Source organism: Podarcis erhardii, assembly GCF_964252035.2.
Source record: "Podarcis erhardii genome assembly, chromosome: 13".
In the NCBI taxonomy this organism is placed as follows: domain Eukaryota; kingdom Metazoa; phylum Chordata; class Lepidosauria; order Squamata; family Lacertidae; genus Podarcis; species Podarcis erhardii.
The window spans coordinates 14,597,422-14,624,245 of NC_138502.1; the positions used below are offsets into that span (position 1 = coordinate 14,597,422).

Sequence of the window (26,824 nt, forward strand, 5' to 3'; positions counted from 1 at the left end):
CTTTGTGATCTTGATTGTCTTCTGTCTAGGACCATCAGGGTTGGCATAGCAACTGGGCAGGGCTCCTGTGGATGAGCTGGGATGGTGAAGGGATTATGGTGCCCTGTATCAAACCTTCCCCATTTTGTAGTCCTTCCTTCATGGAGTAAAATAAAAGTAGAACAGTGCAAATCCGATGCACGGTTGATTTTCTATGAATTTATAACAGAAGCGTAGCGTATGTAGAGTGTGTGTGTGTGTGAAGTTTGTACAAACTGAATGATGGGGGGGGGTTCCCTGCTACACCTTTTAAATGTGTTTGTGGGGGGGGGGAGTTATTAGTTTGTGGTCTTCTTGTCGTTTTTGTAAAACATTTTATGCTTCATCTTCCATTTTTATGTTTTGAACCACCCTGAGATTAAAGGATGAAGGGCGGTATACAAATTTCATAACTAAATAAGAATAATGATATCCCTTAGCAAATCTCTGCCCTACACTTGCCCTTTTCTTGGTCGAAGCCTTGCCCGAATGAAGGTACCATTCATTTCCCCCATGTGACCACTTCCCAGACGTTGTTGGACTGCAATTCCCATCATCCCTTGCCATTGGCTATGATGGCTGAAGCTGATGGGAGTTGGAGTCTATCAGCATCTGGCGCGCACCGCGTTGGCTATACCGCTTTACCGGTTCTAAATGATAGCTGCCTCCGCCCTCCTTCATCTCTAGGATTCGCCCGTCCTCTGCTCTCAGGATCAATGGGTTTTATTTCTACCCAGACCTTTTCTTTTAAATTTCACCCGCTTGGGGAAACTACGCCTCCCAGGATGCCGCGCAGAGCCAGCCCTCTTCCTCACCGCGCCTCGCGCTGCCTCGGCTGCGTGGGAAAGTGCGCGGCAAGCGCGGCGCTCGTCCAGGCTGGCCCTCGCGCGCCTTGCGCCGCCCTCAGCCCGCTTGCTGCCCCTGCTATGGCGGCAGGGGCTCCCTCGGCTGTTCCTGCCCGCAGCCCCCCTCGGTGGCTCGGAGGCCCTGCTGACGGCTCCGTGTACCTCCTCCTGCCCGTCCCTGCTGGAAGTGCCCTGGTGCTAACACCAGGTGAGCATGTGGGGGGTGTACGGACGGAGGGTTTGCTCGGAAACTGGGGCTCAACCTGACCCAGGGATCTGCCCTAGAATAGCATTTTTAGCCAGGTCTAAAGTCTGGATCTTGAAATGTCTGCCTATGTGTTAGAAAGTGGGAGATGGACTCGTGTTTGTTTGTTTCTGTGCGTGCAAGGGATAGATGAAACTGCAGCAGTAGGTTTCCTGAGTAACACTGCAAGCCTAACCCCATTTACCCGAAAGTAAGCACCACTGAATTCCATAGGCCTTAATTCTGGGTAGGCATGGTTAGGAGACTACGTACTGCAAACCCCACGAAAACCCTTAACACTGTTTTTCTCTTCATATGGATGCAGCCTACATATTTCTTAACCCAGGAGCTTCTTGGTTCTTGTGGTAGATATTACACTGTCTTCCTGTGCATTTTTTCTTCCCAAGGTGTTTTTCAGAGGGATTCCTCATCTTGCAGCGCTTAACCCAGGGATGGGGAAACCTGTGTCCCGCCAGATGTTATTGGACTCCGATCAGCCCAGCCAACATGGCCAATGGTCAAGGATAGTGGATGTTGTGGTCCAGTAGCATCTGGCGGGCCAAAAGCTTCTCCATTCCTGCCTTATTCTGCCTCACACTACCTAAGAGTCAGAGAAGAGTCTGTGCACAAGCAGAACCACGGTGAAGAGTGGGTGCAAAATTGTGCCCGGGTTGACACCTGCCCCCCCCCGCCCAATCCGGCCACTGAATGTGTGTGGATTAGGTTCTGTTTCAAAACCAAGTGTTTAATTTGGTGATCAAGCCTCTTTTCTGTCTGCAGCAGATGGAGCAAATTCTGCCTGGATTCTGTCTCTCCCTGCAGAGAGCAAGAACAAAGTGGAAAACCCACAGGAAGATGGTGCACAGCCACGTCGCATTTCCTCAAGTAGCTCCAGCGGGAGTGGAAATAAGGTGCTACAGAAAGGAGGCTCTGCGAAAGACCAACCGACTTTTTGTAAAGGGGACTTGAAGGACCCTATGTGGGCCTTGTGTGGCAAAACAAAATCCTACAAATGCCCCGACTGCGGGAAAAATTACCGCAGGAGCACAGACCTCTTGAGGCACCAGAGGACCCACACGGGAGAAAGGCCTTATCTGTGCCTGGACTGTGGGAAGAGCTTCAGTCGGAGTTCAATCCTCCTGGAGCACCAGAGAATCCATACAGGTGAGAAGCCATACAAATGCAGCCACTGCGGGCAAGGATTTAGCCAGAGCTCCAACTGTAAGCAGCATGAGAGGACTCATGGGAAGGAGAAAAGGAGCGACCCAATACACTGGGGATCAACTTGGCAAAGGACAGAGGTTCAGAGGCGTGGGCCTAAAAGCCTGAAAAGAATTGATGAAGGTGCAAGAGCTGAGCTTGGACTTGGATCTCAGTCTCCAGGGGGAAGTTCCTCATGGAGCTCAAAGATGGTGATGAAGTATCAGAAAAACCATAGGATGGAGAAGCCCTACAGGTGCCCTGAGTGTGGGAAATGCTTTGCACGCAGCACAGATTTCATCCGGCACCACATTACCCACACAGGAGAAAAGCCCTACACGTGTGTGAAATGTGGCAAGAGTTTTACGCGCAGCTCGGTCCTCATTGAGCACCAGCGAATCCACACGGGAGAGAGGCCCTACAAGTGTCGGCTGTGCGGAAAGGGCTTCAGTCAGAACTCTAACCGTAACCAGCACGAGACAATCCATCAGGCTAAGAAATCTCCTGACACTTCCTGAGTGGCAATGGAACTTGTTACTGGGGTGTGGGACTCACTAGAATCCACTTTGCTGGGTAGAGGGCCTGAAGCGCAAGTCCAAGCGGGTGCAGATGTCCCAAGGCAAATTTGAAGCTACTGTTAGAATCCAAATGGAAAGTCCAAGGCTGCAAGTTTATGCCCACTTACTTGGGGGGAAGCCCCACTGAATTAAATGGGACTTACTTATGAGTAGACATGGGTATGATTGCAGCACTCAAGTGGTATAGGGGCTTATTTTTATATGAAGTGATTTGCTGCAGAAATCATGAGGAAAACACATGTATCTATGAAAAACCTTATTATTGACACTGAGAGGAAATAAATTAATTTTGTTACAAATTATAATATTCTTGTTAATTGTTCTGTGCACCCCAAATGTAAATTCCACTATGTTCAGTGGAATGAGTGCCAGATTTAGGGTGGTACAGGTGGGTCCCACACAGGGTGCCAAGCCAAGGGGGAGAAAAATTGAGAATATCCATAACTGAGAAGAATCATTTGGGGGTACCAAATTTTGGGGGTGGCCATATTACAAAGATTACCAAAATCCACCTCTGTGGAACTTACTTCTTCCATTCAGAAGTAAGTTACACCAGGTAAGTGGGCACAGGAGAGCTGCTTGTTAGAAAACCATTATAATTTAAATAAAAGAAAGAATACGGAAAAGGAAATAGTACCAGCAGGTGATCTTTTTCTTTCCCATATAGTGATCATTACTAATGACTGCTGGTACTTAACTCTGTTCTAAAAGATACTGAGAGTGTACAGCCTGATCATATTTCATACAATCTACAGAAAACTGCAAGAAAGTAGCTTGGGTTTCATCACTTCATGGTGGTTGTTTTTAGATTAGAGTAGTAGAAACATTTGCTTGATTAGTTTGGACAAAACTTGTCTTGCCTTATACCATTTCCTGGCCAAACACACAATCACTGCAGCATTTTATTTTATTTTCCCATCAGTGAATTTGTTCTATTTGTCTTGCTATTTTTTTTCTTTTTTCTTTTTAACAAAAGCTAAATCTGCTTATCCCATGGTCCTGAAAATAAAAGTGCCTTTGAGGATGTGCATGCCACCCCAATCTCTGGGCAGTGTGAAATTACAGGGGTTCCAGGCGTTTCCTTCGGGAATGAGGCACAGTGGGGACTGTGGTGTCTTTATGACATATGGTTTATTTACACATATATACAACCTGAGCCTATGATGGAGGGGTGCACAGCAGTAAAGCCCCAAGGAGGTCCTGCTTCTCCCACAGCCCACAGCCTTGGATTCCAGCATAAATCAGGCCTGGCTCTCGCTCTCTCTGCCCTTGCAGCCTGTAGTTTTTGCCTGCAGCTTCTAGCTCATATCCCTCAACTCTCAACTCTGGCCTTTTGTATTTCTAAGGAACAGACAGTTGAGGGAGGCAGGCCCACAATTTTTAGCGGGCCATCACCAGGCTGGCCTGGCTATTCCATGCTGGGTCCAGGCATTAGGAGGAGGTCCAAGCATTCAGACCACCCCCTCCCTCTCCTACCAAACTCCTAACACTACAAATATGAGGGTCACATCTGTTGCTCTCCCCACTTTTACCTCTTGCTGTGCCTACTTTTTGCCTCTGGCCCTGCCCATCATTGATATGTCGCCCCTACAAGGTTGCCCATGAAGTAATGCCATCAGTCCTCAGATTCATGGAAGTTCCCCACCCTGGTCTAGGTGGGGATAGGTTCAGATCCCCACCCTCATATGAAGCTGACTGGGTTACCCTGAGTCAGTCACTCAGCCTATTCCAACAACTCATAGGGCTGGTGAAGGATAAAATGGGCAGGGGGGTGGGGAGAATCTTCTATGGGTCCGGCCATTCCTGCATCCTCTCCTGCTAAGAGTTCCAGCTTCTATCACACACGGTAGTTGCCGCCAACCCCTTTTCTGACGACAGGCTTTTGTGCCATTTTAACAGCAGCACAACAGGCAGAAATCCAGCAGATGCTATTTTACCTCTTACTTCAGCCTATTATTATTATTATTATTATTATTATTATTTGGGGGAATACACACAATTTCTGTTGTTGAAGAGGGCTGTGTGTCATACACCTTGCCCCCCAAGCCCCTTTGTGACTACCCTGCTGATCTCCCTCCGGGCAGTGGAGTGTCCCGCTGTCCTTGCCCTCAGGCAGCGAAATGTCTTGGGCCGACCTTTGCTCCCAGGCATGTTCCCATGCACCACTCCCGTGTTAACGGTGCACCTTCCGGATTCGAACGGACGAGAGGCGATCGTTACTCTACACATTCTCGGGAGCAGCACTTTCTCCCCGCCTCCCCCGTCCCTATTCCACGGCGCGGTTTCTGCAAGAGCTCGCTTGCCACGAGGAAACACGTTCCTCCGGGGTGGCCTCTAGTAGAAGCTCCGGATCAGAGGCTCCGAGCTTCTCTCTCTTCCTCCTCGCCCCCGCCCCTATTTCAAACCCCGAATACTCGTCGCTTGCGGGGCTGGAGAAGGGTGGGAGGGAGGGAGGGAGGGAGGGAGGGAGGACTCCTGGGTCCACCCCCTACTCGCGTCTGGTAGGAACAGGCGCCGCTGCTGCAGTTGCCACTCTCCCTGTCTTGCAGACCTCTCCACCAATGAGCGAGAACGAGGGAAGGCAACGTTGGCGAATCTGCGAGGCGCACCGCCCCTCCGCCACCCTCCTCTCGACGTCTAACATTCTCCGCGTTCCCCCCCCCGCCCCTCGGAGCTCCCCCTCCCCACTCAGCAGGGTCTCTTCTCGGGGAGGGAAGAGGCGCAAAAGCGCAGCCAGGAGCCGATTCCGCCGCCCATCTCGAGGCGCTTGCCAAAGGGCGAGGAGCCTCCGGATCCCGTTGATCGGCTCTGCTAGCCACCTCTGCGCCCTCCTCCGCATCATCATCATCATCTTCATCATCACCCTCGGCAGCCCCACCATTCCTCCCCTGCTCCAGAGAGGCCCGGGTGAGTGGGGAGGGGAGCCAGCCTGGGTCGCAGGAAGCAGTCACTCCTTGGCTCAACTTCCTTCCCGGACTTGGTACTGGCCCCGGGTGGGGAATCCGTCTCCCCTTCCTTACCCAGCCCCTTATCCTGCTGCCAGCTACCCTAACTCTCCATAGGGTCGTGGCGGAGAAAAAAGGGTGTCTACCACGTGGGTTGCCAGAAGCAGCTGTTGCTTGGAATAGAGAGAGGTGTGCATCACAACACAACCCCCCCCTTGGATTTCTAAGACGTAATTAGGCTAAACTTACAGAGCTAGTGATATTAGCGAGCAGACACACGCCAAGACTGAGAGACAAAAGAGGTAAGTTTTAAGAGCTCGAGACTCCTGGGGGTTGCGGGGAAGGGTGGGTCTTATTTGAGGCCATGGCCTGCACAGGGATCCCTCTGCAGTTGTGATACCTACACATTAGTGCTGTGTGCTTCTGAGCTTGTGAAGGGTGCATAAATAAGCCAGTCGTTCTCTAGGAAGACAGCACTTTGCATCAGGGATTAGTAACAGGATTTCCAGACAGACTTGAATCATACCATGGCCTCATCCATCTTCCCATACTATATTCAAACCAAGTGGACTCATGCATGTTCATTGGGGGCTGGGGGCAATAGGTAAATAGATCTAAATATCTCCTGAATCTAAGCTAGGTGGCTGGCCTCACAGGATAGTTGTGAGTCAAAAAAGCTGCACTGACTTGTAGGGGGTTTGATGGTCTACAAATAAGAGTTGTTTAAAGAGGACTTTATTTTCTAATAACTATGCTTAGGGTGGAGAGCCTTGGTCACTTACCTTTGTTTCTCCCTCAAAAGCCACTCACTTCCGCACTTAAATTAATGATGGATGAGGACAAGGAGGACATGAAAGAAGAGAAGTCAGAGGGGATTCCTATATCTGGCACACCAACCGAGGTCAAAGATGGGGGTGTGGTAAGTAACAGAGGCGCTTTGACACTGAATGTTTCCCCAGATGCCTCTGGGTTTAAAAGAAAGACTCCTTTGTGGAAAACAGACCAAACCATCATGTCCGTTTCTGCTCAGACTGATATGACTAAAGCAATCTCATGCTGGGTGAACAGCACTATGGGAAGATCTGGTGCCTTAAATATGTAAGGACCTAATTTGATCACCTAATGGATTTGTTTGTTTGTGTATGTATTTGTTTTCCCATTCTGTACCTTCAGAAATTGGATGTAGACAGGCCATTGATGAAGAATGCGGAAACATCTCGGGGATCCTCAGAGATACGGCGGAAAGGGCTGCTGACTAGAGTAAAGAAGGAAAGGGAAAGAGCACAGGAGAGTAAGGTGTGGCTATATAAGATCTCCAGGGACAGACCTATGATATTTGTTTTGTTCGGAAGGAGGGTGGTGAGGTGGAAGAAAGGAAAACTAAGGACTAGAGGTATGTGTGTCTGGCCTGGGTGTAATTTGCTTCCTACTAAATAATTCTGGGACAGAAAAGGCCCCATAAAAGACTGAGCCACACACAGATTTGAGGGAATAGGTTGGAAAAACCAGGATTCTGAGATCCAATGGGATGGACCAGGACTTCTTGGTTTGCAGGGAGTGTTTATTGATTGCCTTTCTATCCCATCCTTCTTCAAGGAGCTCAAGGTGATGAACATGTTCCCTTTGCCCCCTCCCCATTTTATCCTCACAACAACCTTGTAAGGTCTGTTAGGCCAAGGGGTAGTGACAGCCTAAGAGCACCCAGCAAGTTTCATGGCCATGTGAGAATTGGAGCCCAGGCTTCCCTGATCCTAGTGTAGCATTCTGACCGCTATGCTATGCTGGCTACTTGTGTTCTGCCCTGTCCAGATTACACAGGGTTGGTTGGTGTATTATTGTGCCTGACTTCATAGAAAAACAATATAGTGTAGGGTTATAGTGCTGGATTAAGGGGTGGGAAGAGCAGGATCAGATATTCAAGCTTGATGCTGATCCGTGACCTTGGACCAGTCATATTTCATTCTCTCACACACATTCTCTCTCAAGCTAGCCTGTCTCACAGGGTTATTGTGAGGATAATGTGGGTGAGGGCTAGAGCAGCTTATACTGCCTTGAGTTCCTTGGAAAAAATATGGAATAGAAATCTAATGAATAAAAATAACGTAAAATCTGCTCCCAGCTACTTTACCTCTTCTTTCAGCCTCTGCCACCTTCTCCAAGGAAATGGACACGGCTTGCCACTTCATGCAAAACAGAAAAGGTGGCAACAGAGAAGGAGGAAGAGCCTCCAATTGTGGTGAAGATGCTTGAGATCCCAGTGGGTGACAACATGGTGAGTAATGAAAGCAAACCAATGACTAGATCTCAGGGCTCTGGTTATGAACTTAATTCATTCCGGAGGTCCGTTCTTAACCTGAAACTGTTCTTAACCTGAGGTACCACTTTAGTTAATGGGGCCTCTTGCAGCCGGTGTACCGCCACCGCACAATTTCTGTTCTCATCCTGAGGTAAAGTTCTTAACCCGAGGTGCTACTTCCAGGTTAGCGGAGTCTGTAACCCGAAGTGTTTGTAACTCGAGGTGTTTGTAACCCAAGGTACCACTGTATAGCAGAAAAGGATACACTGTATAAAGTGCTCCTGTTTACATCCGCACCCCTTTCTAACGTATAATATTCTTCATTAGCATTGCCAGCCTTCCAACCAGCCTTTTTAAAAAGCAGCTTGATTTGGATTTTTATGGAGAAAATATGTCATTCATCTCCTTACTTAAAGATGGTTGCCGCCACCGTCCTTCAGTTGATATTAGAACTGAATACAGATTTACAGATTGATAAAGCACTCCAGGCATTGTAGGTCTGTAGGGAATAGTGTTTTTCTAACAACTGTCAGCACCATTAACAAACTACAGCTCCCAGGATTCTTTGGGGGAAGGCATGGCTATTTAAAGTGGCATGGTACCACTTTAAATGTATGGTGTGAATGTGGCATAAATAACTTGCAGAAAACAGTCTTAAAAGGAGGTTGCATAACTTACTTACAAGCTGCATAGTTGTCCCAAGGAGGATGATAAACATGACAGATAGGTGACAAATTTCAGTTCAGCGCCATCTTTGCTACTATACAAGATAATGGGGTTGGCAGAGAGAAGAGAATCCATCAATCAGGAGTTGCCATAGCACGCTGGATAAGATTTTCTTATGTACTCTGGAACATAACACACTAGCATGTACACTGAAGTGATTGGCCTGGTTATATTTTGTCCACAACTTGGAAAAGGGAATTTTAGAGGCGTGAATGTGAGTCATCTCTACTCCTGGTAGGTGGAAACCATTTGGGTATCCAAGACTTGGAACATGACAGAAATCAATGTTAAACAGTTTTGCCAGATACAAGCACTCTTTGCTCCAACTTTTCATCACAGTGATTTATATCTATATCTATATCCCATGGAAAGTGTTGTCTGCTAATTTCTGAAGAATGAGCCACCGCTAAATGAATAAGAGAATCCATTAGAGATAAAAACAAGATCTTGCCTGCAAGAGTATTGTTCTTCAACTTTTAAAGGCAAAATCTGAATTATTTTGCTTTTTTCTCTTATTAAGAAACTAAGAATTGGAGAGCTGGAAAGGAACAAAGAGCAGTTGTGGCACACTATGGAATGGGCTACGTACTCACATTGTTGCTTTTTGCTAGTACAGTGGATAGTGTGAGAAAACTGCCACACAGGAAGCTCAGTGGCCTACCTATAAGCAAAAAAACCCACACATTCTGCATGCTGAGTGCTACATACATGGTTATCATTTTCAGTATTCTTCTATAAGTTGCTTTCCTTTGGCAAAAGTCAGCACCGGTGGTGATTTCGATACTTTAAAAATGGCTGTTTGAGTTGGCTGCAGAGAACCCATCCTGTGAGGAGAAATTGACAAAGTGGTGTCTCCCCTGGCAACCATTTCTTACCTCCTTAGCCTTAGGCATGCACAACATTTGACTTGTTAGCCGTCTGTGATGACCCTTGGTGACCTCCTGGGACAGTAAAACACAGTAGGGCTGTCCAGGATCATATAGGTCACACTATACTGTTGATGAGATGTACTTGGTTTAGTGCAGGGGTCACCAGTGCAGCAGCTGCCAGTGTACCCCCAGTACCTCCTATGGTGCCCACAAAAGGTCTCAGTAAATATCCCCTCAAAATCCACAGTGTATGAGACTGATCTTCCTGCTCAGTACCTCTTTGCATTTGTTCATCCTCTTCTGCACAACCCCATAACAGCCATTTTGTGATGGGCACCAATGGTACTTCTGCAGGATTCCAAATGTGCTCACTGCCTCCAAAAGGCTGGTAACCTCTGGTTCACGTGGGCTTAAGGCCATCTAGGCCTGTCTCAGCATTTGAGAACTATTTGACTCTAGAGGGATAAGATACGTGTAAAAATGCTCACTTTTTGCTGTTTTTGCCTTTTCTAGCCAGAGTGTTCATTCTCCCAGAATAGGTTAATAATGGAAGATGGCAGTGAGAAAGAACTGATAATTAGAAGAAGAGTGAAGAAGGAAAAAGATGAGGAAGAGAATCTGGAATTTGAAGTGGAGGTGAGGAGGGTTTCCGCAGGTGGGAAACCAGTGAGTGGAGATGAAGATGGGAAGGTGAGATGTTTTATTTGGGTGAGGGGAAAGAAGGACCAACTTTCAGGGGGGGAAAGGATTGCTTAACTCAGCCTTTGAAAAACTGGCCCCTCAAATGTTTTAGACTACAGCTCCCATCAGCCCTAGCCAGCACAGCTGGTTTGGAATTGTAGTCAAAAACATGTGGAGGGCACTATGTTTGCAACGGCTAGTGAAATCATTGTCTTGGCCAAACTTGCTCCATCTTGGTTCTACTGCCTTGCAGGACTTGCCATCTAAGGAAGAGATGAAGGCTGAGGTGGAGGAGCAGAAGGCTCAAGAATTTGAGATGCAAAAAGTCACCATCCCGATAGATGGGATTTTGGTGAGTACTGGGGGTAGCATAGCCGAGGGAATGTCAGGAGAGCTTGGAGGAGAGACTTGTGGTAGATGGAGGTGGGGGGTGAGGTGGTTCTATTGTACTGTTTCCATGATCTTTGGGAATGTTGGGTTTCTCCTGCCAGAGGCCTGATCTGCACTATACATTTAAAGCAGTATTGTGCCACTTTAAACAGTCATGGTTTCCCTCAAAGAATCCTGGGAACTGGAATTTGCTATGAGTGCTGAGAGTTCCTAGGAGACCCCTGTTCCCTCACAAAGCTATAAATCTCAGAGCCATTCCCTCTTCCCAAGGAAATATAGGAATTGTAGCTATATGATGGGAATATGGGTCTCCTAACAACTCTGGACACCCTTAACAATTTTTGGGATTCTTTGGCAGAAGCCATGCCTGTTTAAAGTGGTACGATACTGCTTTAAATATTTGGCACTGATGGGGCCAGACTGCCAAGGCTGCATCCTGATGTTAGCATTTTTTTGGTGAGTCTTGGCAGCTGTATGGCAGGGGGAACGATGATGAAAGAAGTGGTATTTGGCAATTCTTCTGGCATTGTACAGGACAACATCTTACTAATGTTAGGACCTTGTAAGTCACTGAAACTCAAGAGTGCAATGAAGGAATAGTAAAGAAAAAAAATGCCTACATGCTGAATCCAAGATTCACAAAAAAGGCTTGGCGTCAAGATGAAGCCTTAACAATATGGCCAGAGAACCAGCAAGGGAAAATTTGGCCACACGCCTCTTTTCTTATCACGCTGCTGTAGCACTGGGGCCACCACTAGTAGGGACCCTCTTTGTTGTTGTTGTTTAGTCATGTCCGACTCTTCATGACCCCATGGACCAGAACATGCCAGGCACTCCTGTCTTCCACTGCCTCCCGCAGTTTGGTCACACTCATGCTGGTAGCTTCGAGAACACTGTCCAACCATCTCATCCTCTGTCGTCCCCTTCTCCCTGTGCCCTCCATCTTTCCCAAGGGAGCCTCTTTAGCCTTGTCTAATCTCCTGCCATCCCCACTTCACTTGCACACAATATACACTCCCTTTACAAGTAGGTCAGGTTATATCATCGGCAGCCTGTTAAGCCAAAAGAGAGGCTTGCCAAGCATATATTAACTTTGATCTCTGGTTTTGACCAACTCTTAATACACTTTAGTTCCTGCTCTTATCAAAAGATGATTTCTAAAACTATGATACAGTACAAAGATGGACTCCTTCTTTAAAAAAAGAATGACTTGTTTATGTGGCAGTTTCCAGGCTAGCACGCCTCATATCTGTTCCCAGAGTGCCTTTTTTTACAGCAGGCTAAGCTGTCCTAATCATTTCCTCCATTCCTGTAGGTGCCCTCCTCCTCCTCACACCCCAATACCTGTAGCGTTTGTGGCAAGAGTTTTAGCCGTCGCTCAAACTTGGCCAAGCATCAGATCATCCACACGGGTGAGAAGCCTTACCGCTGCAATGACTGTGGCCGCAGCTTCAACCAGAGCTCAGCCCTCACCAAGCACCAGCGGACACACACTGGGGAGCGCCCTTACGTCTGCGGAGACTGTGGCAAGGCCTTCACGGCCAGCTCAAACCTCCTCCAACACCGCCGTTTTCACACAGGAGAGCGGCCCTATCGGTGTGAGCTGTGTGGCAAGGCCTTCTCCCAGAGCTCCAACTACAACCTGCACCGCCGCAGCCACACAGGAGTCACGCCTTATCAGTGCAATGTGTGTGGCAAACGCTTTACCGGGAGTTCCTGCCTTACTCGCCACCAGAGGACCCACACAGGGGAGAAGCCATACCAGTGCCAGGAATGTGGCAAACGCTTTTCTGGGAGCTCCACTCTGGCCAACCACCGGCGCACCCACACAGGTGAGAAGCCTTACGGCTGTGCTGAGTGTGGCAAGAGGTTCACCCACCACTCCAACCTAGTGGACCACTGGCGGGTGCACACAGGAGAGAAACCATATGTTTGCACCGAGTGCGGGAAGAGCTTTCGGCTTAGCTCCCACATCATTCGCCACCGCCGCACTCATGCCAATGCCCGTGGTGCTAGCCTGGCATATGACATCCTTGGCAGCGTCGATACAGCTGGCAATGACGCCAGCATTAGTGCCCATCACGTCAGCCTCCTCTATGAAAACGCCAGCAGCACTGACGGTGGCAGCCCTCATAGGTCCGGTCACAATGCCCTGTGTGCCAATAGCAGCATCTCCAATGGCAACAATGATACCGATGGGGAAGAGGGCAGCCGGCTTCTCATCTGCAGCCAGTGTGGTAAAGGTTTCCGCCTGGAGTCCGGCCTTCAAGAAGACTCCGTGCTGGGTGAGGGACCCTATACTTGTACTGAGTGTGGCACCAGCTGTTGGACGTAGCCAGACAGTGGTGTAGCTGAACAGCAAATCTTCCATAGCCCTCCAGGATCTCTGGCTGGATCAGAAAGCAAAGCCTGAGTACAGGAGAGAGATTTATCTGTGACTTAATCAATAATGGACCAGAATGGAGAGGTGTATTTTGATCTCCATTTTTTTAATGGGTTTGGGGAAATGCTTGTATTGAACTAAGATTGGATCTGCTTCCATAGAATACTATGTTCACCTCCAAAGATCTGTTCCTGCTCTTGCTGTGAAGGAGTAAATAATATTGCAGAGTATGTGCATGTGCACGCGTGTTTGTTTGTGGTGGCAATCTTGATTTCTAGGACAGAATGGGTTTCTAGTGCAGGGATGGGTAACCTTTGGCCCTCCAGATGTCACTGGACAACAGCTCCCATCATCCCTGACCACCGGCTGTGTTGATTGGAGCTGGTGGGAACTGGAGTCTTAACAACTGGAGGGTCAAAAGTTACCCATTCCTGCTATAGTGCCACAGGATGGCATTAGGAAGATACTAAGAACATACAAGGCTTGCTGGAACAGCCCTGTGACTTATCAAGTCCAGCATCCTGTTCGCACTTGCCTATGGGAAGCCCACAAGCAGGATGTGAGCTCATTAGACTTACCCTCCATATTCTGTATTCCCTCTAGCTTTCTCACCCAGTACTTTTGTTCTCTCCTTGCCTCTGCCTTGGAAAAAAGAAAATAGAAAATCACTTGTCTTCTCTTTTAAAATGCTACTATTCAAAAGAATCAATTCCAGGATGCACCAAGAGCTTGAATAGATTTTCTTATCCCTATGTAATAAAGTTAAGGAAAATAATATCAGGTCAACAGTCAAGGCTCTGATTGAAGAAAGGAAATCATTAACACTGGTACAAGTAGCAGTACAGTAGACACAAAAGCTTTGGATTTGTGTCACTAGCTCCCCCTTCTGGCAGGAAAAGAGACACTTGAAGGAATGAGGATGTATCCATTGTGGGAATGGATGCATAGAAGATGGTCTTCTGTTTTTTGTTTTCCTAAGGCAGAGGGTATGTATGTGGAAAAACATATATGTCATATATATATGTTTAAGATCATTAGACTTCATAGACTCTTACTAGTATTTGTAGAACATCTAAACCAAAATTTGGTCCCTGAATAGACCTGGTCACTCCTGATTACTAGGAAAGGTTATGAGGACACTTTTTACACACCTATGTCTTGAAACATAGAAGCCTACAGAGCAAGGCAAGCCACATACTTCAAGCAGCCTCAGACTGACAAAGCAAGTGTTCACAGTGAACTTCATTTGTGCATATGAAATTTCTGCTTGGCCATTAATAGTGCATGGACAATCTTCAGGCTAATATTCAGCTTTGTAGGAGAGAGCAGTATCCCAGGAAAACACACACACTACTACCTTAATCAATCTCTTAACAGTGAGAAATATATTACCATCTTCCATGGTCTAGGGACTTAGGGTCTGGGCTGTATATGTTCTGTGCTAAAAGAAAAACTTTTCACCCAAAAAAACACACACTAACCTGAAATAAATCATGTTAAATGGAAGTGTAATCTTTTATCAATCTTAGAAGCAAGCCCCATTCAGTTCAATGGTGTTTTCTCCCAAGTGAGTGTAGGGCTAGAGCCTAAGCAACGTAGGAAATTGTCTCATAGCTTGCTCAGTATTGATGATATTGGTAGCGGTTTTCCACAGTTTCAGATTGAGGTCTGCCAGCCCTACCTGAAGATGTTGGATTGAATCTGGGATCTTCTGCATGCCAAGCATGTGCTCAACCACTGAACTATAGCCTTTTCCAAATCGCATAGAGCTTTGTAAAATTATTTATTCTGCTTCCCCCAAACCCACAAGCTACATGTAAGCATCTATTAGTACTGAAGTGCTAGCCTATGACCAGTGAAAGTTCTGATCAAGCCCAAATCTAGTTTCTGATCCCACCAGGCACTGATCCCATGTCTTCCAAATTTCTCTTTGCTGCCATGAGGGCTAGAAATGGATTGGTTTTCATGCTTTAAAGGAAATGTCTTTCAGTTCTGTAATATGAAGAGTGGAAAAACATATTTCTTTTATTTCCCCCCTAAGATTATTGCTGACACACATGGCAGACAAAGGCATTGTGATAGAGTGACTTAGGAACACAACTTATTTATTTATTTGTGGGGGGGGGGGTTGGTTACATTTCTAACCTGTAGTCTTCAATAAATAATGTTCTTGGGATGGCTTGGGAAAAAATATTTCAGCCAGATCTGAAAAACCAGTAACTGATGACACATAAAAAATAATCAAGAGGGGAAGAATGGGTAAGAAATTTCACCATGGCTTAAAATACTTGGATTGTTGTTTGTTTGGTTTTTTTAAAAAAAAATAAACCTGGGACAAGAAAAAGGTATTTATTTGCCTGGTGCTGAACTGAGAAACAACATAGGTGCTAGGTGAGCTTTCCAGATGAAGGGGTTTCAATGCCTGTGCCACCACCAAACAGGCACTCTCCCCGGCCATGATATATTTTATGTTGGACAGGGGGTAAACCCAGTAGAGAAGCTCAGAGGACAGCCTCAGTCTATTTGTGGACTGATCCAGGTGAAGATAGTCTAACAGGTATCTGTCTACTGAGCCATGTAGGGCTTTAAAGGTAAGTACCAATGCTTTTCACTAGACTAAGAAATAGACCATGAATCAGTGATATTTTTTTCAACACAAATTAAATATAAACCCTGCAACACAAGGGGTACCCTGGCAACTGTGTTTTGAACAGCCTTTTCCAACTCTTCAAGTGCAACGCCACGTACAAATAAGCTCTCTCATCCTAATTGTGCCTTTACTCGCTTCTAGCTTTATTACGACAATGCCAGCAAAGGTGCCCAGCCTATTTCTGTGAATTTAACCCTTTAGAATGGAAAATCTAGGCAATTCTTGGGAGGAGGCCTTTCTGCTTTCGGTGGCTGCTGGGAAACATTGTGTGTTAAAGCATGCAGTGCAATGAATTAGAAACACCACCACAAAACTGCAGTTTAGTTTGAACAAAAACACAAAAGCATCACAGAATCTATGTTCAGGGTCCAACCTCTACCAAGTTCAAATTGTTATTGATCATAAAAGGTCACTGGGTGATTTTTGGTGTGTCACTGTCTCATGGCATAACCTACCTCACAAGGTTTTTGTGGTGTTAAATGGAGGGAAAGAGCTGCTTAGAGGAAGGAAAGGATAAAAATCTAAATAAAAAAATTAAAATGTAAAGGCTTGGGGCTAAAATCCCATATTCAATTATCAGAGGCTTATTTCTGTGTCCACAAATATTGGATTGCACTGATAATTATTGCAGGGTTATAAACTGTATGTTAAGGATACTAATGTTTAAAAACTGACCATTCATCCTTTGGCTTCAATAACAGCCTGATGGACCAAATTTAAGAAGTCAACATTTTTTTTCCACCACCTTAGAAGGAGGCTGAAAAAGAGAAATGCCAGGAGAAACTTCCCCATTTTGGTATATTTTCCTACGCTTGGAATGGAGAGTGAGATACAGAAAATTTAGAAGCAAATTTAGCAGAATCAGGATTAGGTATTTCATTGCTTAAATCAAAAATATGAAAGAAAAATCGCTGAATTCTCACATAAAAACAAAATACATAATGTATTTAGTATAATATATTTTATTAGCTGATCAATGTATTGTACATACATTATAAAGATAGAAATTTGGGCAATCTTAGGGGTTAATACCAGCGAGATTTTTATATGCTAGACGAGACATGGAAGTAGCAGTAAGGGGGAAGGTGGTGCTAAGTGTACCTTCCTGTGCAGCATCCCCCCCTCCCTGTTTGCCCCAAGCCGACAACAAAGCTTAGCTATGGGATCACAAAGTGCAAGAGCTGTCAACATGCATAGCCTGGTGAGTGATGGGAAGTCCAGAGCTGGGGTTATTCTATTTATTATTTGTAACATTTTTACTTTTCAAGTCTGTGAGTTTTGGGGCATCAGCAAAGCTGGGGTATTGGGAGGTTGGGATTATTGGATATGAGATTTTGTCTGCTAGAAATAAAAAGTTAGAAGTTTGCAAGCTGGAATAACTGCAGGTTGGGTAGTTTCCTAGATGATGGTGGTGATTGCCGCTTCTCCTGGGAGAAATGTGGCCTCACAAAGGGATGTTGCTTTGCTGTATGTAGTGAAGGAAGAAGGCTGCTGGTATAACTTGCCTTTGCCATAGCCTGACCCAGGTAAGCTGTCCATCTTAGTTGCTGGAAGTGTAGGATATGAAAAAGGATGAAAGCCCTTTCTGAGGCTGTAGGCTAGTAGCATGAGCTAAATGGGAAATACTGGACTAGTAGTAGAGTTGTTTTCTCGTGTTGTGGCAGAAGACCGGGGAGGGTCATGAGAATCTTTCACGTTAGACATGTCTCCCAGCTACAAGATCTTTATCTGTTGTTTTAGAGTCTGCTAGGACCTGTCCCTTTCAGCCAACGAAAAGCACACCATGTTACAGTTTAGGAATGTAGTTACAGAGACACCGAGAAGAGAATTAATAGACTCCTTTTCTCCAGGTAAGGGTTCTTTTCTTCTGTTAAGTACATCCTCCAGGTATCTGATGCCTGTATTATTTAGCCTAAGTAGGACTGCCTTCTGATTGGGCGGTATGGGCTATAGTAATTGAGGCGCGGGGTGGGGGGGGAATAGTAGCCAACATAACGCTTTTGCAGGGTTTTGTTGGGAAGATGATGTTTTCAGCTGGTCTTCATTTATTAATTTTTTTTGCAAACGAAGGAGGATAAAGTAATTTCTAGCTTTCACAATTCTGGAAGCAAGCTTGAAAATGTTACAGTAATTACGAGCTAATGACGTGGAACCTAAAAATACCCTGAGAACTGCTTTTAGTTTATCCATGAGGAAATAGTTGTTAAGAATAAGTCATCTTGAGTCCCAATAAACTCTTACTCTTAATTTTTCTTTCCTTTGAACAGGGCATTTCTATCTGCAAACCTCTTGTAACTCCTGAGATGGATTGAGGGAAGGAACATAACAAAACAGGCTCTGAGGCAAGGAATAGCCTTCTAGCTTCAAGGAACTACAGAACAGCTCCAAGATCACTTGGTAAAATGGAGAAAGTGAGGTCTGGTGGGAGGGGTAGCACACAGTGATTAAAACATCAGAAGCAGGTAACTGATATGGTAAGATCACTGTCAATACAGTAGGCTCAGGTCTTGACTGTCTCCCTTTAAAAAATATATTATTAATTTGTTGTTCTCAGAGGATGTAGCACTCCACACTGGTGTGGTAGGAGAGGATGGAAGTGTGGCAAGAAGATTCAAGGACAATCAAAGAAATATTTAAACATTTCAGTTTAGTATAGTATAGTATAGTATAGTATAGTATAGTATAGTATAAGTATCAAAATATTTTGAGGGGGATGTACAACCAGAAACATTATCCATGCCTCTCTTCAAGAGCATGGCTATTCTTCTGAACTTCTCCATGGCATACAACAGGGATTTTCAACTCTGGCAAATATGAAAGTGCAGAAAAGGGAAAGGCTTCTTTGTGTTGATGAGATGAGAGTTCATTTATCTCAGACTAGACCTAAGAGAAATGAAATTACCTGGCAAAAGTGAGCTCACGCTTCTCACTGAGTTTGTATACAAATTTAAGGTACATATGTAAGTAAGAGGCTCATTTATAATTGTATTTTGAGAATGATTCATGTTCTTATGTAGCTGCATTTTAAAAAACGTTTTGGGTGCCCCATGAACATATTATAAAGTCCTTGTGTTCTATGCTATAAATCAAGCACTGACAGGAGTTGTTTCCTTTTGTTTTCCAATGTATTTCTAAGCAATAAAAAAAATTTGGCATGAGCAAATTTTTGTTTTAAAAGTGTGGCCCTGAGAAAAAGTTAAAGAAGCACTGTATTAATTATTATTAATAATCACCATCTCAACAGTTAAGACACTGCACAGTAACTATTATTAAAAGGAGCACCCCCAAGTTCAAGATGCTAGTTTTAACACTAGAGTCAGGAACAGGAAACTAGAAACCTGTGCTGCTTCCAGCACTCTTGAGGGTCTTCTGTACTTTTATCTCCCAAACCACATCCTAAGCACAGCTGCCAGCAGTGAAGGAGTATCAAGGATGAGTGGCCAGGAAGATGGAATAATATGGGCAAGAGGTGGTAGCAGGATAAAAAGACGTGGGAATGATGAGTTAGTCCAGGCATAGGCAAACTCTGGCCCTCCAGATGTTTGGGACTACAGTTCCCGTCATCCCTGACCACTGGTCCTGTTAGCTAGGGATGATGGGAATTATAGTCCCAAACATCTGGAGGGCCGGAGTTTGCCTGTGGCTGAGTTAGTCCATAAATACAACTCAAGCATATTGTGCTGAGAATGAGACCCTGTGGAAGGGCCATATTTATTCAGAAGTGGGCCAGTTCAGGAGTCTTGTCTTACTGGCCTGCAGCAACTTTCATAATAGCTGTCATGGAGAGGCTTATCTAGCTCATCATACACTTTCTAGGTTGGAAACCACAATGAGGTGAGAAAATAAATTCACTGTGGTTGAGAAAGGCTCTTTACATATGCACTGGCCTAAGATGCAGTAGTGCCCACATTCAGGACCCAAGGCCAATGCAGAAAGAACAGAGAGGAGGGAAGAAGTTGAGGACTTGGTAAAAAATATATCTAAAGACTAACTGGCAGCAAATGATGCAGAATAGATGGAACTATGGTGGTTAAAAGACTTGTGGAAGCAGAATGTGAGGATTGATGGTCGTTGGGGATTGATGGTAGATGAATCAATGTGAATTTCTTCTTTCTACTAGGAAACAGAAAGATGGATACAGCTGAAAAACCTGCAAGCAAAAGGGAAGATGTAGTATCAGGAATAAAATCTCAGAGAAGTTTAGCAACCCCAGTAGCAAAGCATCGGCGAGTAGGCAGGGTAATCTGCGATGTTTGTGGAAAGAGCTTTGTCAAGACCTGTGAACTGTTTGCCCACCAGCGGACCCACACAGGGGAGAAGCCATACGAGTGCTCAGATTGTGGCCGTTGCTTCTCTGTCCAGTCCGCATTGGCCAGTCACCAGAGTATCCACACAGGAGAGAAGCCTTACAGATGTCAGGAGTGTGGCAAGAACTTCCGGCTGAAGAGCAACTTGACCCGCCACCAACGAGTTCATGATGGCATAAGACCATTCCGATGTGAATACTGCGGGACCACCTACAGCACCAAAGCTCACCTGGTCTGGCACCTGAACACCCATACGGGTGAGAAGCCATACAAATGTACTGAGTGCTGGAAGCGTTTTGGAGAGATCTCCTTGCTTGTAGAGCATCTTCTTTCACACCAGGTTGATGGTAGTGGTGGAAAAAATGGAACTGCCTCTGCAGGACGTTTAGGTAGTGGGAACCTTCACCGCTGCGACGATTGCGGCAAGAACTTCTGCCGGAGCACCACGTTAGCTGAACACCGTCGCATTCACACTGGTGAGCGTCCTTTTGCCTGTGAGGAGTGTGGCGAGCGGTTCATGCGACGGGCTCTCTACAACGAACATGTCCGCACTCACTCTGAAGAGGGCCCACCCAACCTGTGTGTAGCCTGTGGTAAATCTTTCACCAAGCGCTATTCCCTTCTCCAGCATCAGAGGTCACACACAGGAGAAAAGCCCTACCAGTGCCCCGATTGTCCAAAAAGCTTCATTGCCAGCTCTGCCTTGACACAGCACCGGCGGATACACACTGGAGAGACACCCTACCCATGTCCAGATTGTGGGCGCAGTTTTAGCCAGAAATCGGTGCTCACAACTCATCGGAGACTTCACACAGGCGAGAGGCCATACAAATGCCAGGAATGTGGGAAAGGCTTTAGTCAGAGTTCAGCGCTGACTCAGCATCTCCGGACTCATACTGGTGAGTCCCCGTACAGCTGCCAAGAGTGTGGGAAAAGTTTTAGTGGTATGTCAGCTCTCAAGCGACACCACCTCACCCATACAGGGGAACGCCCCTTTCGCTGCGATGAATGTGGCAAAGGGTTCAAGCAGAGCTCCACGCTGGTCCAGCACCAGAGGATTCACACTCACGAGAAGCCTTATGCCTGTCTCCAGTGCAACAAAAACTACAGCCAACGGGCTGCTCTTGCCAAGCACCTGAGGACTCACACCAAGGAAGCCTTGCTTTCTGGCACATGCAGTGAGTCAATGGACATCAGGGTTTACAAAGAGCCTTTTGTCCAACCCCAAGAAGAGGAGAACAATACAGAGAATGACATGGAGGAAGAAGCTGATGAGGTAGTGGTGCTCCCTCCAGGGACATGGGATGCTGAGGTAAAAGAAGAGTCAGAGCTTCAGTGGGAGAATGACATACCATTTGCAGAAACGGGGTCACTCTCATGGGTGAAAAAGGAAGAGTCAGATGAGGCCCAGGTAGAAAGGAGAGAACTATCAACAGTTTCTCTGCATATCAAAGAGGAACCAGATGACTGAAAGAATTGTGGGCACGATGTCAGGCTTTGTGGTTTTTTCAAACAAATGTGCCAGGGCTGTCCCAGAAACTCCCACATGTGACAAGGGGTTCTGTCTTGGAGGGAGAAAGATAAATCTAAACTTGGAGCACTGTAAGGATAGACCTCTGAAAAGAGTGCTATTGGAACTGAAACCTGCCTTGAACCATGTTTATCAATCCTCAAATCCTGCAGTCTAATACCAGAATTGTATAGCTTGGTTATGAATACTCAGTGGTGAGGAAAATGAATTGAGTATATCCTGAACAGCATTCTTCATTACCTGGGTTCATGCAGTGTCCGCTTGGCAGGGAGCAGATTCAGAAGAGGTTCCAGAGCAGAGCCTTGACTCAAAGAAATTATTGGCTGATCATATTCTGTGGGTCAGCTTGGGGAGTTTGTGGTCTTGAAAACCCACTTTAAAAAGGAAAAAAGTGTTTGGGTGCTCCAAAGTTGCACATGCAATTTGGAAGGTATAAAACTAGAATTGCAGGCAGCACTTGTAGTGGCCATGTAACCAATTAATATGAGGGGTAGATGGCATGGAGGGGAATGAGTATTCCCAGGAGGTGATTATGCTAAAATGTCTCTCTGCATTCACAATGTATTAAAGGCATGATGACAACAGTGGTGCTGCAGTCAATATTTTCCAGTAGCAATGTTAATACACTATGCCTCAATCTTTGCCCTAGGGCAGGATTAGGAACCTGCTGTGTCTCTAATGTTGTTGGACTACTCTCCCAGATCATTGGCTGTGCTGCCTGGGGCTGATGAGAGTTGATCCAACAACATTTGGAAGGTCACAGGTTCTCTATCCCTACCATTGGGCCAGGTTATGAACACCCCATCCATGCATTGTGCTAGTTCATAGAGGAATAGTGCCATGTCACCTTGGAAATGGCTTGGACAGTGTTCACATTGTCTGTTTTCTGACAGGACCCTTATCGATTATAACAAATAAATGCTGAAGAACTCTGGGCAATCCTACGGCAGAAAAGCTCAACAACTCTGGGCAATCCTCCACAGAAAAAGCTCAACAATTCTGGGCAATCTACCCACCTCACGCACGCGCCTCCTCCCTCCAATGACAATGGGTAGATCACTGCCAGGTTTTTTTATACTGTGAGTAGATCGCAGTTGGACATGCCTGACATAAGCTATCAGTTGTAGTCCCACAGCAGAAAGTTGGCTTTTGCTTTGTTTTTTGTTGTCACAGGGAAAAGATACAGCAAGCATTTCTTCATAGTGGTGTTAAAACCCTTGAAACATTGTTTGCACTCTTTTTACAAAACAGGAATTCTTTACCACTCATTTTGCTCTTTCTTGGGCTCAAGTTATGGCTCATCCTCCACACATTTCTAACGGATGATGAAAGTGAGGTGGGTATCTTACAGAGTTTTCTGGAGGCTAGAAGGAGTTGCGGCTCTGAATTTAAGCAACATATATTATCTTCTGCTGAACTGGTCTGTCCTTGTCATACAGGAGGCAGCTCTTTAAAAGAAAATATATGTAGCATTATTTTATTAAAACCACCCTCAGGCCATGATTTCATTTACAACTTCACTGGCTTCTCTGACAGAAAGGTATCACTTATGCTTGAATTAATTTTTAAAAACCAAATAAAAAACTCAAGAGAACTTAACTTAGTCCTTTTAAAAATGCATTTATGGAAGAGTGTTTCCTTTTCTTTTTTTTTAATAATTTTTTAATAATTTTCCAGTTTTACAACACAATGACATACAAACATAAACAAACAAAAACATACAAACAAGTATAATTTCATATCCTCATTTTCATAAACCTTCTTTCACCGACTTCCCCATACCTTACCCTCACTGCATCCTTATTTTACAGTTTTTTAGCAACCCTTTACTCCAATTATGGAAGAGTGTTTCCAATAGCAAGAGCCAATTTCATGGGGGGGGGGGAATAGGGATAACGAACAATGAACCTAGATAACCTTAGTTCAACTCTTCACTCAATTGTAGACTCACTAGAGGCACAGTTTTTACAATCTTTCCATTTCAATTCCTCAGTCTGCAAGATGGGATCACTGATTGCCTACCCTACAGGGTTGTTGTGAGGACAACACTAACATTTGCAAAGAAAATTATGAACAGCGAGTTACTTTTCCTTTTTTTTTAACATCTGAAAGCTAGAACTGTATTTGCATAACAGTGCAATAGCTCAAGACCACAATTTAGTGATGTTTACATAAGCAGTTACTTCACTTTAACAACAAATGAACAACTTTCCAAAGTATCTAGTAGATACAATGCAAAGGAAAGTGGATGGGAAAAAAGGAACTGTGAATCAGAATTAACAGATTCAATTCTCAAGGCTAGGAACTATTCTTTAAGCATTGTCTTCTTACACACACACACACACCTCTTATCTACAGTCCTCATCAGCACCTGCCTAGGAAATGTAGCAATACGATATGCTATTAAATGGTCCTGTTTTGAAGGAAAATAACATCTTCCAGTTTCCCAAGTTACTTTCACCTTCCTTGGGGGAAATCTCATGAAAAGGCATCCCCCTGCCTACTTACATCTGACTGATTATGTATTTCGTGTTTCTATCCAATTTTTCAGATAATTAATGAGTTGCAGTCAAAGCTAGTCTGTTAATAGACCCATTGCACTAAGGGACATTATGATTAGGTTCATTCATTTCGATGGGTCTACTCTGAATAGAACTTAGTTGGATAAAACCCATTGTCTCTCATAGTGACTTGCATCAGTTAAGAGTAAGAGAGGTGTCCTGCCATCAGGCTTGCAATCTAAAAAGACAAAGGACACACAAAGAAGGGAGCAGGAGGGAAAGGAGTTTTTCAAAGACAAAACAAAGTGGTGAGCTAAAAGCAAGTCCTTTTGTCAAGCTTAGGTCAGGCTAGTCTTCTCTGCCGTTCTACCTGGAATGGCTCTTGTTCCTTTGGTCCTATTAAGAACACAATGGGACAAATGTGGGGACAATTTGCAGATCAGAAAGGAGGTGGTGTACTTATTTGGATAATGGTCCTGAGGTTCCAAGTTACTGTTTTAGAGTATTTATTCGTCCTGAAAATGACAGCTCCACATATAGTTCAGGGGAAGTTTGTTTTCATACCCTCTGTCCTTCAACACAAAGAAGAACTGGTGTACAGACACTTCAAAATTTGTCGGTGGGGTCCAATTTTGTAAAAAAAACACCAAAAAAACACACCATAAAATTCCCGCCAGGAGTAAGAACACAAGCCTAACCACGTCAACTCTGAAGTAAATTGTATTGAATTCAATGGGGTTTACTCCCAGCTAATTTGAGATTAGGATTGCAGCCTACGTCAGTAAATTAAAAATACATATTGCCTTTGGAAATGCAGGTTTTGTTATCTCTAAGCTTCAGTTTTGAAAATACTGGCATTTCGGTCTGACAAGCCGCTACAACAGAATAGGATGACATTTACCGCCCTGCGGGAGCCTTTAACACTTCCCAATTTTTTGACTGGTCAATCTTGATACCAACCTTCCTTTTCCCTGGCAAATCGAGAACGCTATCTTGCGTCAGACTTCTTCCGGCAGAAGAGCTTGACCGAGCATAGAGCGCCCGATATACGCCTCTTGCTTCACGTTGACTGGCTATTCCTCTTAAAGAACGTGAGACGCACCAATGAGAATCTCCCATTTGTTCTCCCTAGCGAACCTACTCTCATCTTCCGCCTCTTCCTTGAGGATTCTCCGCCCATTAGAGGCGCCGACCGGTCACCTGGTGGTCAGATGCAGGAAATGGGCAACTTGAATCCCTCTTGCGCGTTGTCTCTGGTGTCTTTTTTTGTCTCCTCCGAAGCTTCTCCTTCAGCGTCTGCATCTTGATTTATACTTGTCGCATCCTAGATCTTCTTGCTATATTGCATAATGGAGGGACAGCATATAATGGCTCAGGTGCATATACAGACCCCAACGTCCTCCTCCTCGTCGTCGTCGTCTGTGGCTGGGGAAGAATCCAGGAGGCTGAGGGTGGCAGCCCGCGAAAGGATGGCTGGAGGCCGTTTGTTGGACAGTCATAGCCTGGATGGGATAAGCCAAGTGTATGGAGCATCCAAGGCTCAGGAAGGTAGGAGGGCTACCATATCCAGCGCTTTGGAGCTAGAAGGGACAGTGAGCCATGATGGGGACCTGACACACTTTGTGGCCAACAACCTGCAGATGAAGATCAAGATGAGCTCCCGGGGCAGTCTGGATGACACAGAACCCACCTCCTCATCATCAGTGTCGTCGCAGTTGTCTGTTAGGGGCAAAACTGCAGATATACCTCCCATTGACCCACAGGTGATTAGGGATCTGGAAAGGCTCACTAGGGATGTGGCACAGAAGGTGGACCAGATGCTAAGAGCCTTGAACAGCGCTATCCAGAACATGACAGCCCTCAGCGTTGGGTACATCCAGACTTACCGGGATGCTGTAGACAGCTTGGGTGAATCTGTGGACATGAGCATCAAAGGGATGTACACTCTGATGGCAAGGTGCGAGGAGTTGGACCGCTCCATGCAACCTGTCCATACCCTCGCTAAACAAATCCGGGAGATTAAGAGGACTTTGGAAATCTTTGAGGCACTTTGCAAGTAGTGCCTCTTTCAAAAAAACTAATTAACTTGTTCACTGGTGGGGCATGGAGCGGGCTGATACCTGATCTACTGTGATTCATACTCAAAAAGGGAAAACTATGTGGATGTGTTCTTGCACTATAATAAATGAAGTATGGCAGTGTTTCTCAAACTTTATAAAATATTGTCCCTAGATAATGTTACTAGATCAAACTCTAGAAACCTCATTAGGGCCTGCCTATGCTTCTTTAAACAATCATTGAGCCCCTCTTTCCTCACCCACCGAGATTCCAACATCCACCTGTGCTGATTCAAGCCCATATAAGACCCTAACACCTCCTCTCCTAGTGCTGCTTTCTTTTCAGCCTAAGGTATTTAATGGGACCTGCAACCCTGATTCTCTCATCAGTCCCAGAGGAGTGATGACCCACACACTGGAAAAACAGACTGAACTATGTGTGGGCCAGCTACTAGTGGGTACACAGCTTTTTTGCAGCTAAAAAACAGGAAATTATGTTCATGTGTCATTCAAGCTGACTTCATTGATGCTGGGTTTCAAAAACTTCTGTTTCAAAAAGCTCAAGTTGTTGGACCTGAATTTCCACAAAATGTGTTTTATAGT

At 45.3% G+C, this 26,824-nt stretch overlaps 5 protein-coding genes across 11 annotated transcripts in view; 4 read left to right on the forward strand and 1 right to left on the reverse strand.

Moving 5' to 3' along the window:
• Nucleotides 1-26,824, reverse strand: part of PRR14 (proline rich 14) — a 46,011-nt gene that overhangs the window by 15,311 nt on the left and 3,876 nt on the right. Inside the window, exons 1-2 of one of the 2 annotated variants that reach the window (XM_081835233.1) lie at nt 8,805-8,842; nt 6,998-7,085 (exon numbers count right to left, since the gene is read on the reverse strand). The gene's annotated coding sequence lies outside the window, so the exon portion shown is untranslated. Of the gene's footprint in view, nt 1-6,997; nt 7,086-8,804; nt 8,843-13,753; nt 13,818-26,824 lie in introns of those variants that run through there. The other variant, XM_081835235.1, reaches the window with a different exon arrangement.
• LOC309326472 (uncharacterized protein) lies at nt 291-3,516 on the forward strand. Of its 2 annotated transcripts, none has more exons than XM_081835259.1 (2): nt 291-1,071; nt 1,888-3,516. In XM_081835259.1, the coding sequence occupies exons 1-2, from the start codon at nt 591-593 to the stop codon at nt 2,823-2,825; spliced, it is 1,419 nt and encodes a 472-aa protein (XP_081691385.1). In that variant the 5' UTR covers nt 291-590; the 3' UTR covers nt 2,826-3,516. The 2 variants fall into 2 exon arrangements, with proteins under 2 accessions (XP_081691385.1, XP_081691386.1); XM_081835260.1 differs by having other exon boundaries at nt 1,891-3,516.
• LOC309326894 (uncharacterized protein) overlaps nt 3,826-26,824 on the forward strand; it is a 34,331-nt gene continuing 11,332 nt past the window's right edge. The window contains exons 1-7 of the mRNA XM_081835925.1: nt 3,826-6,132; nt 6,633-6,749; nt 7,004-7,126; nt 7,971-8,102; nt 10,235-10,357; nt 10,656-10,754; nt 12,108-13,123. Coding sequence (XP_081692051.1) covers nt 6,657-6,749; nt 7,004-7,126; nt 7,971-8,102; nt 10,235-10,357; nt 10,656-10,754; nt 12,108-13,123 — 1,586 coding nt within the window. The 5' untranslated portion in view covers nt 3,826-6,132; nt 6,633-6,656. The remainder of the gene's footprint in view (nt 6,133-6,632; nt 6,750-7,003; nt 7,127-7,970; nt 8,103-10,234; nt 10,358-10,655; nt 10,755-12,107; nt 13,124-26,824) is intronic.
• LOC309326469 (uncharacterized protein) lies at nt 13,939-22,247 on the forward strand. Of its 5 annotated transcripts, none has more exons than XM_081835250.1 (4): nt 13,939-17,026; nt 17,566-17,675; nt 18,093-18,299; nt 19,946-22,247. In XM_081835250.1, the coding sequence occupies exon 4, from the start codon at nt 19,957-19,959 to the stop codon at nt 21,601-21,603; it is 1,647 nt and encodes a 548-aa protein (XP_081691376.1). In that variant the 5' UTR covers nt 13,939-17,026; nt 17,566-17,675; nt 18,093-18,299; nt 19,946-19,956; the 3' UTR covers nt 21,604-22,247. The 5 variants fall into 5 exon arrangements, with proteins under 5 accessions (XP_081691376.1, XP_081691378.1, XP_081691377.1 ...); XM_081835252.1 differs by having other exon boundaries at nt 18,093-18,287; XM_081835251.1 differs by having other exon boundaries at nt 18,093-18,283.
• On the forward strand, nt 23,520-26,384 carry LOC309326498 (BLOC-1-related complex subunit 6-like). Its single transcript, XM_081835305.1, has one exon. It carries the CDS (start codon nt 25,514-25,516, stop codon nt 26,222-26,224), a length of 711 nt encoding a protein of 236 aa, XP_081691431.1. The 5' UTR covers nt 23,520-25,513; the 3' UTR covers nt 26,225-26,384.

Excerpts from the sequence above, each read along its gene's own strand:
- LOC309326469 (XM_081835250.1), top strand. The coding sequence starts at position 19,957 with ATGGATACAGCTGAAAAACCTGCAAGCAAAAGGGAAGATGTAGTATCA.
- LOC309326472 (XM_081835259.1), top strand. The coding sequence starts at position 591 with ATGATGGCTGAAGCTGATGGGAGTTGGAGTCTATCAGCATCTGGCGCG. Across the intron at positions 1,072-1,887 it reads TGCCCTGGTGCTAACACCAG|CAGATGGAGCAAATTCTGCC; the intron begins GTGAGCATGTGG and ends TTCTGTCTGCAG.
- LOC309326498 (XM_081835305.1), top strand. The coding sequence starts at position 25,514 with ATGGAGGGACAGCATATAATGGCTCAGGTGCATATACAGACCCCAACG.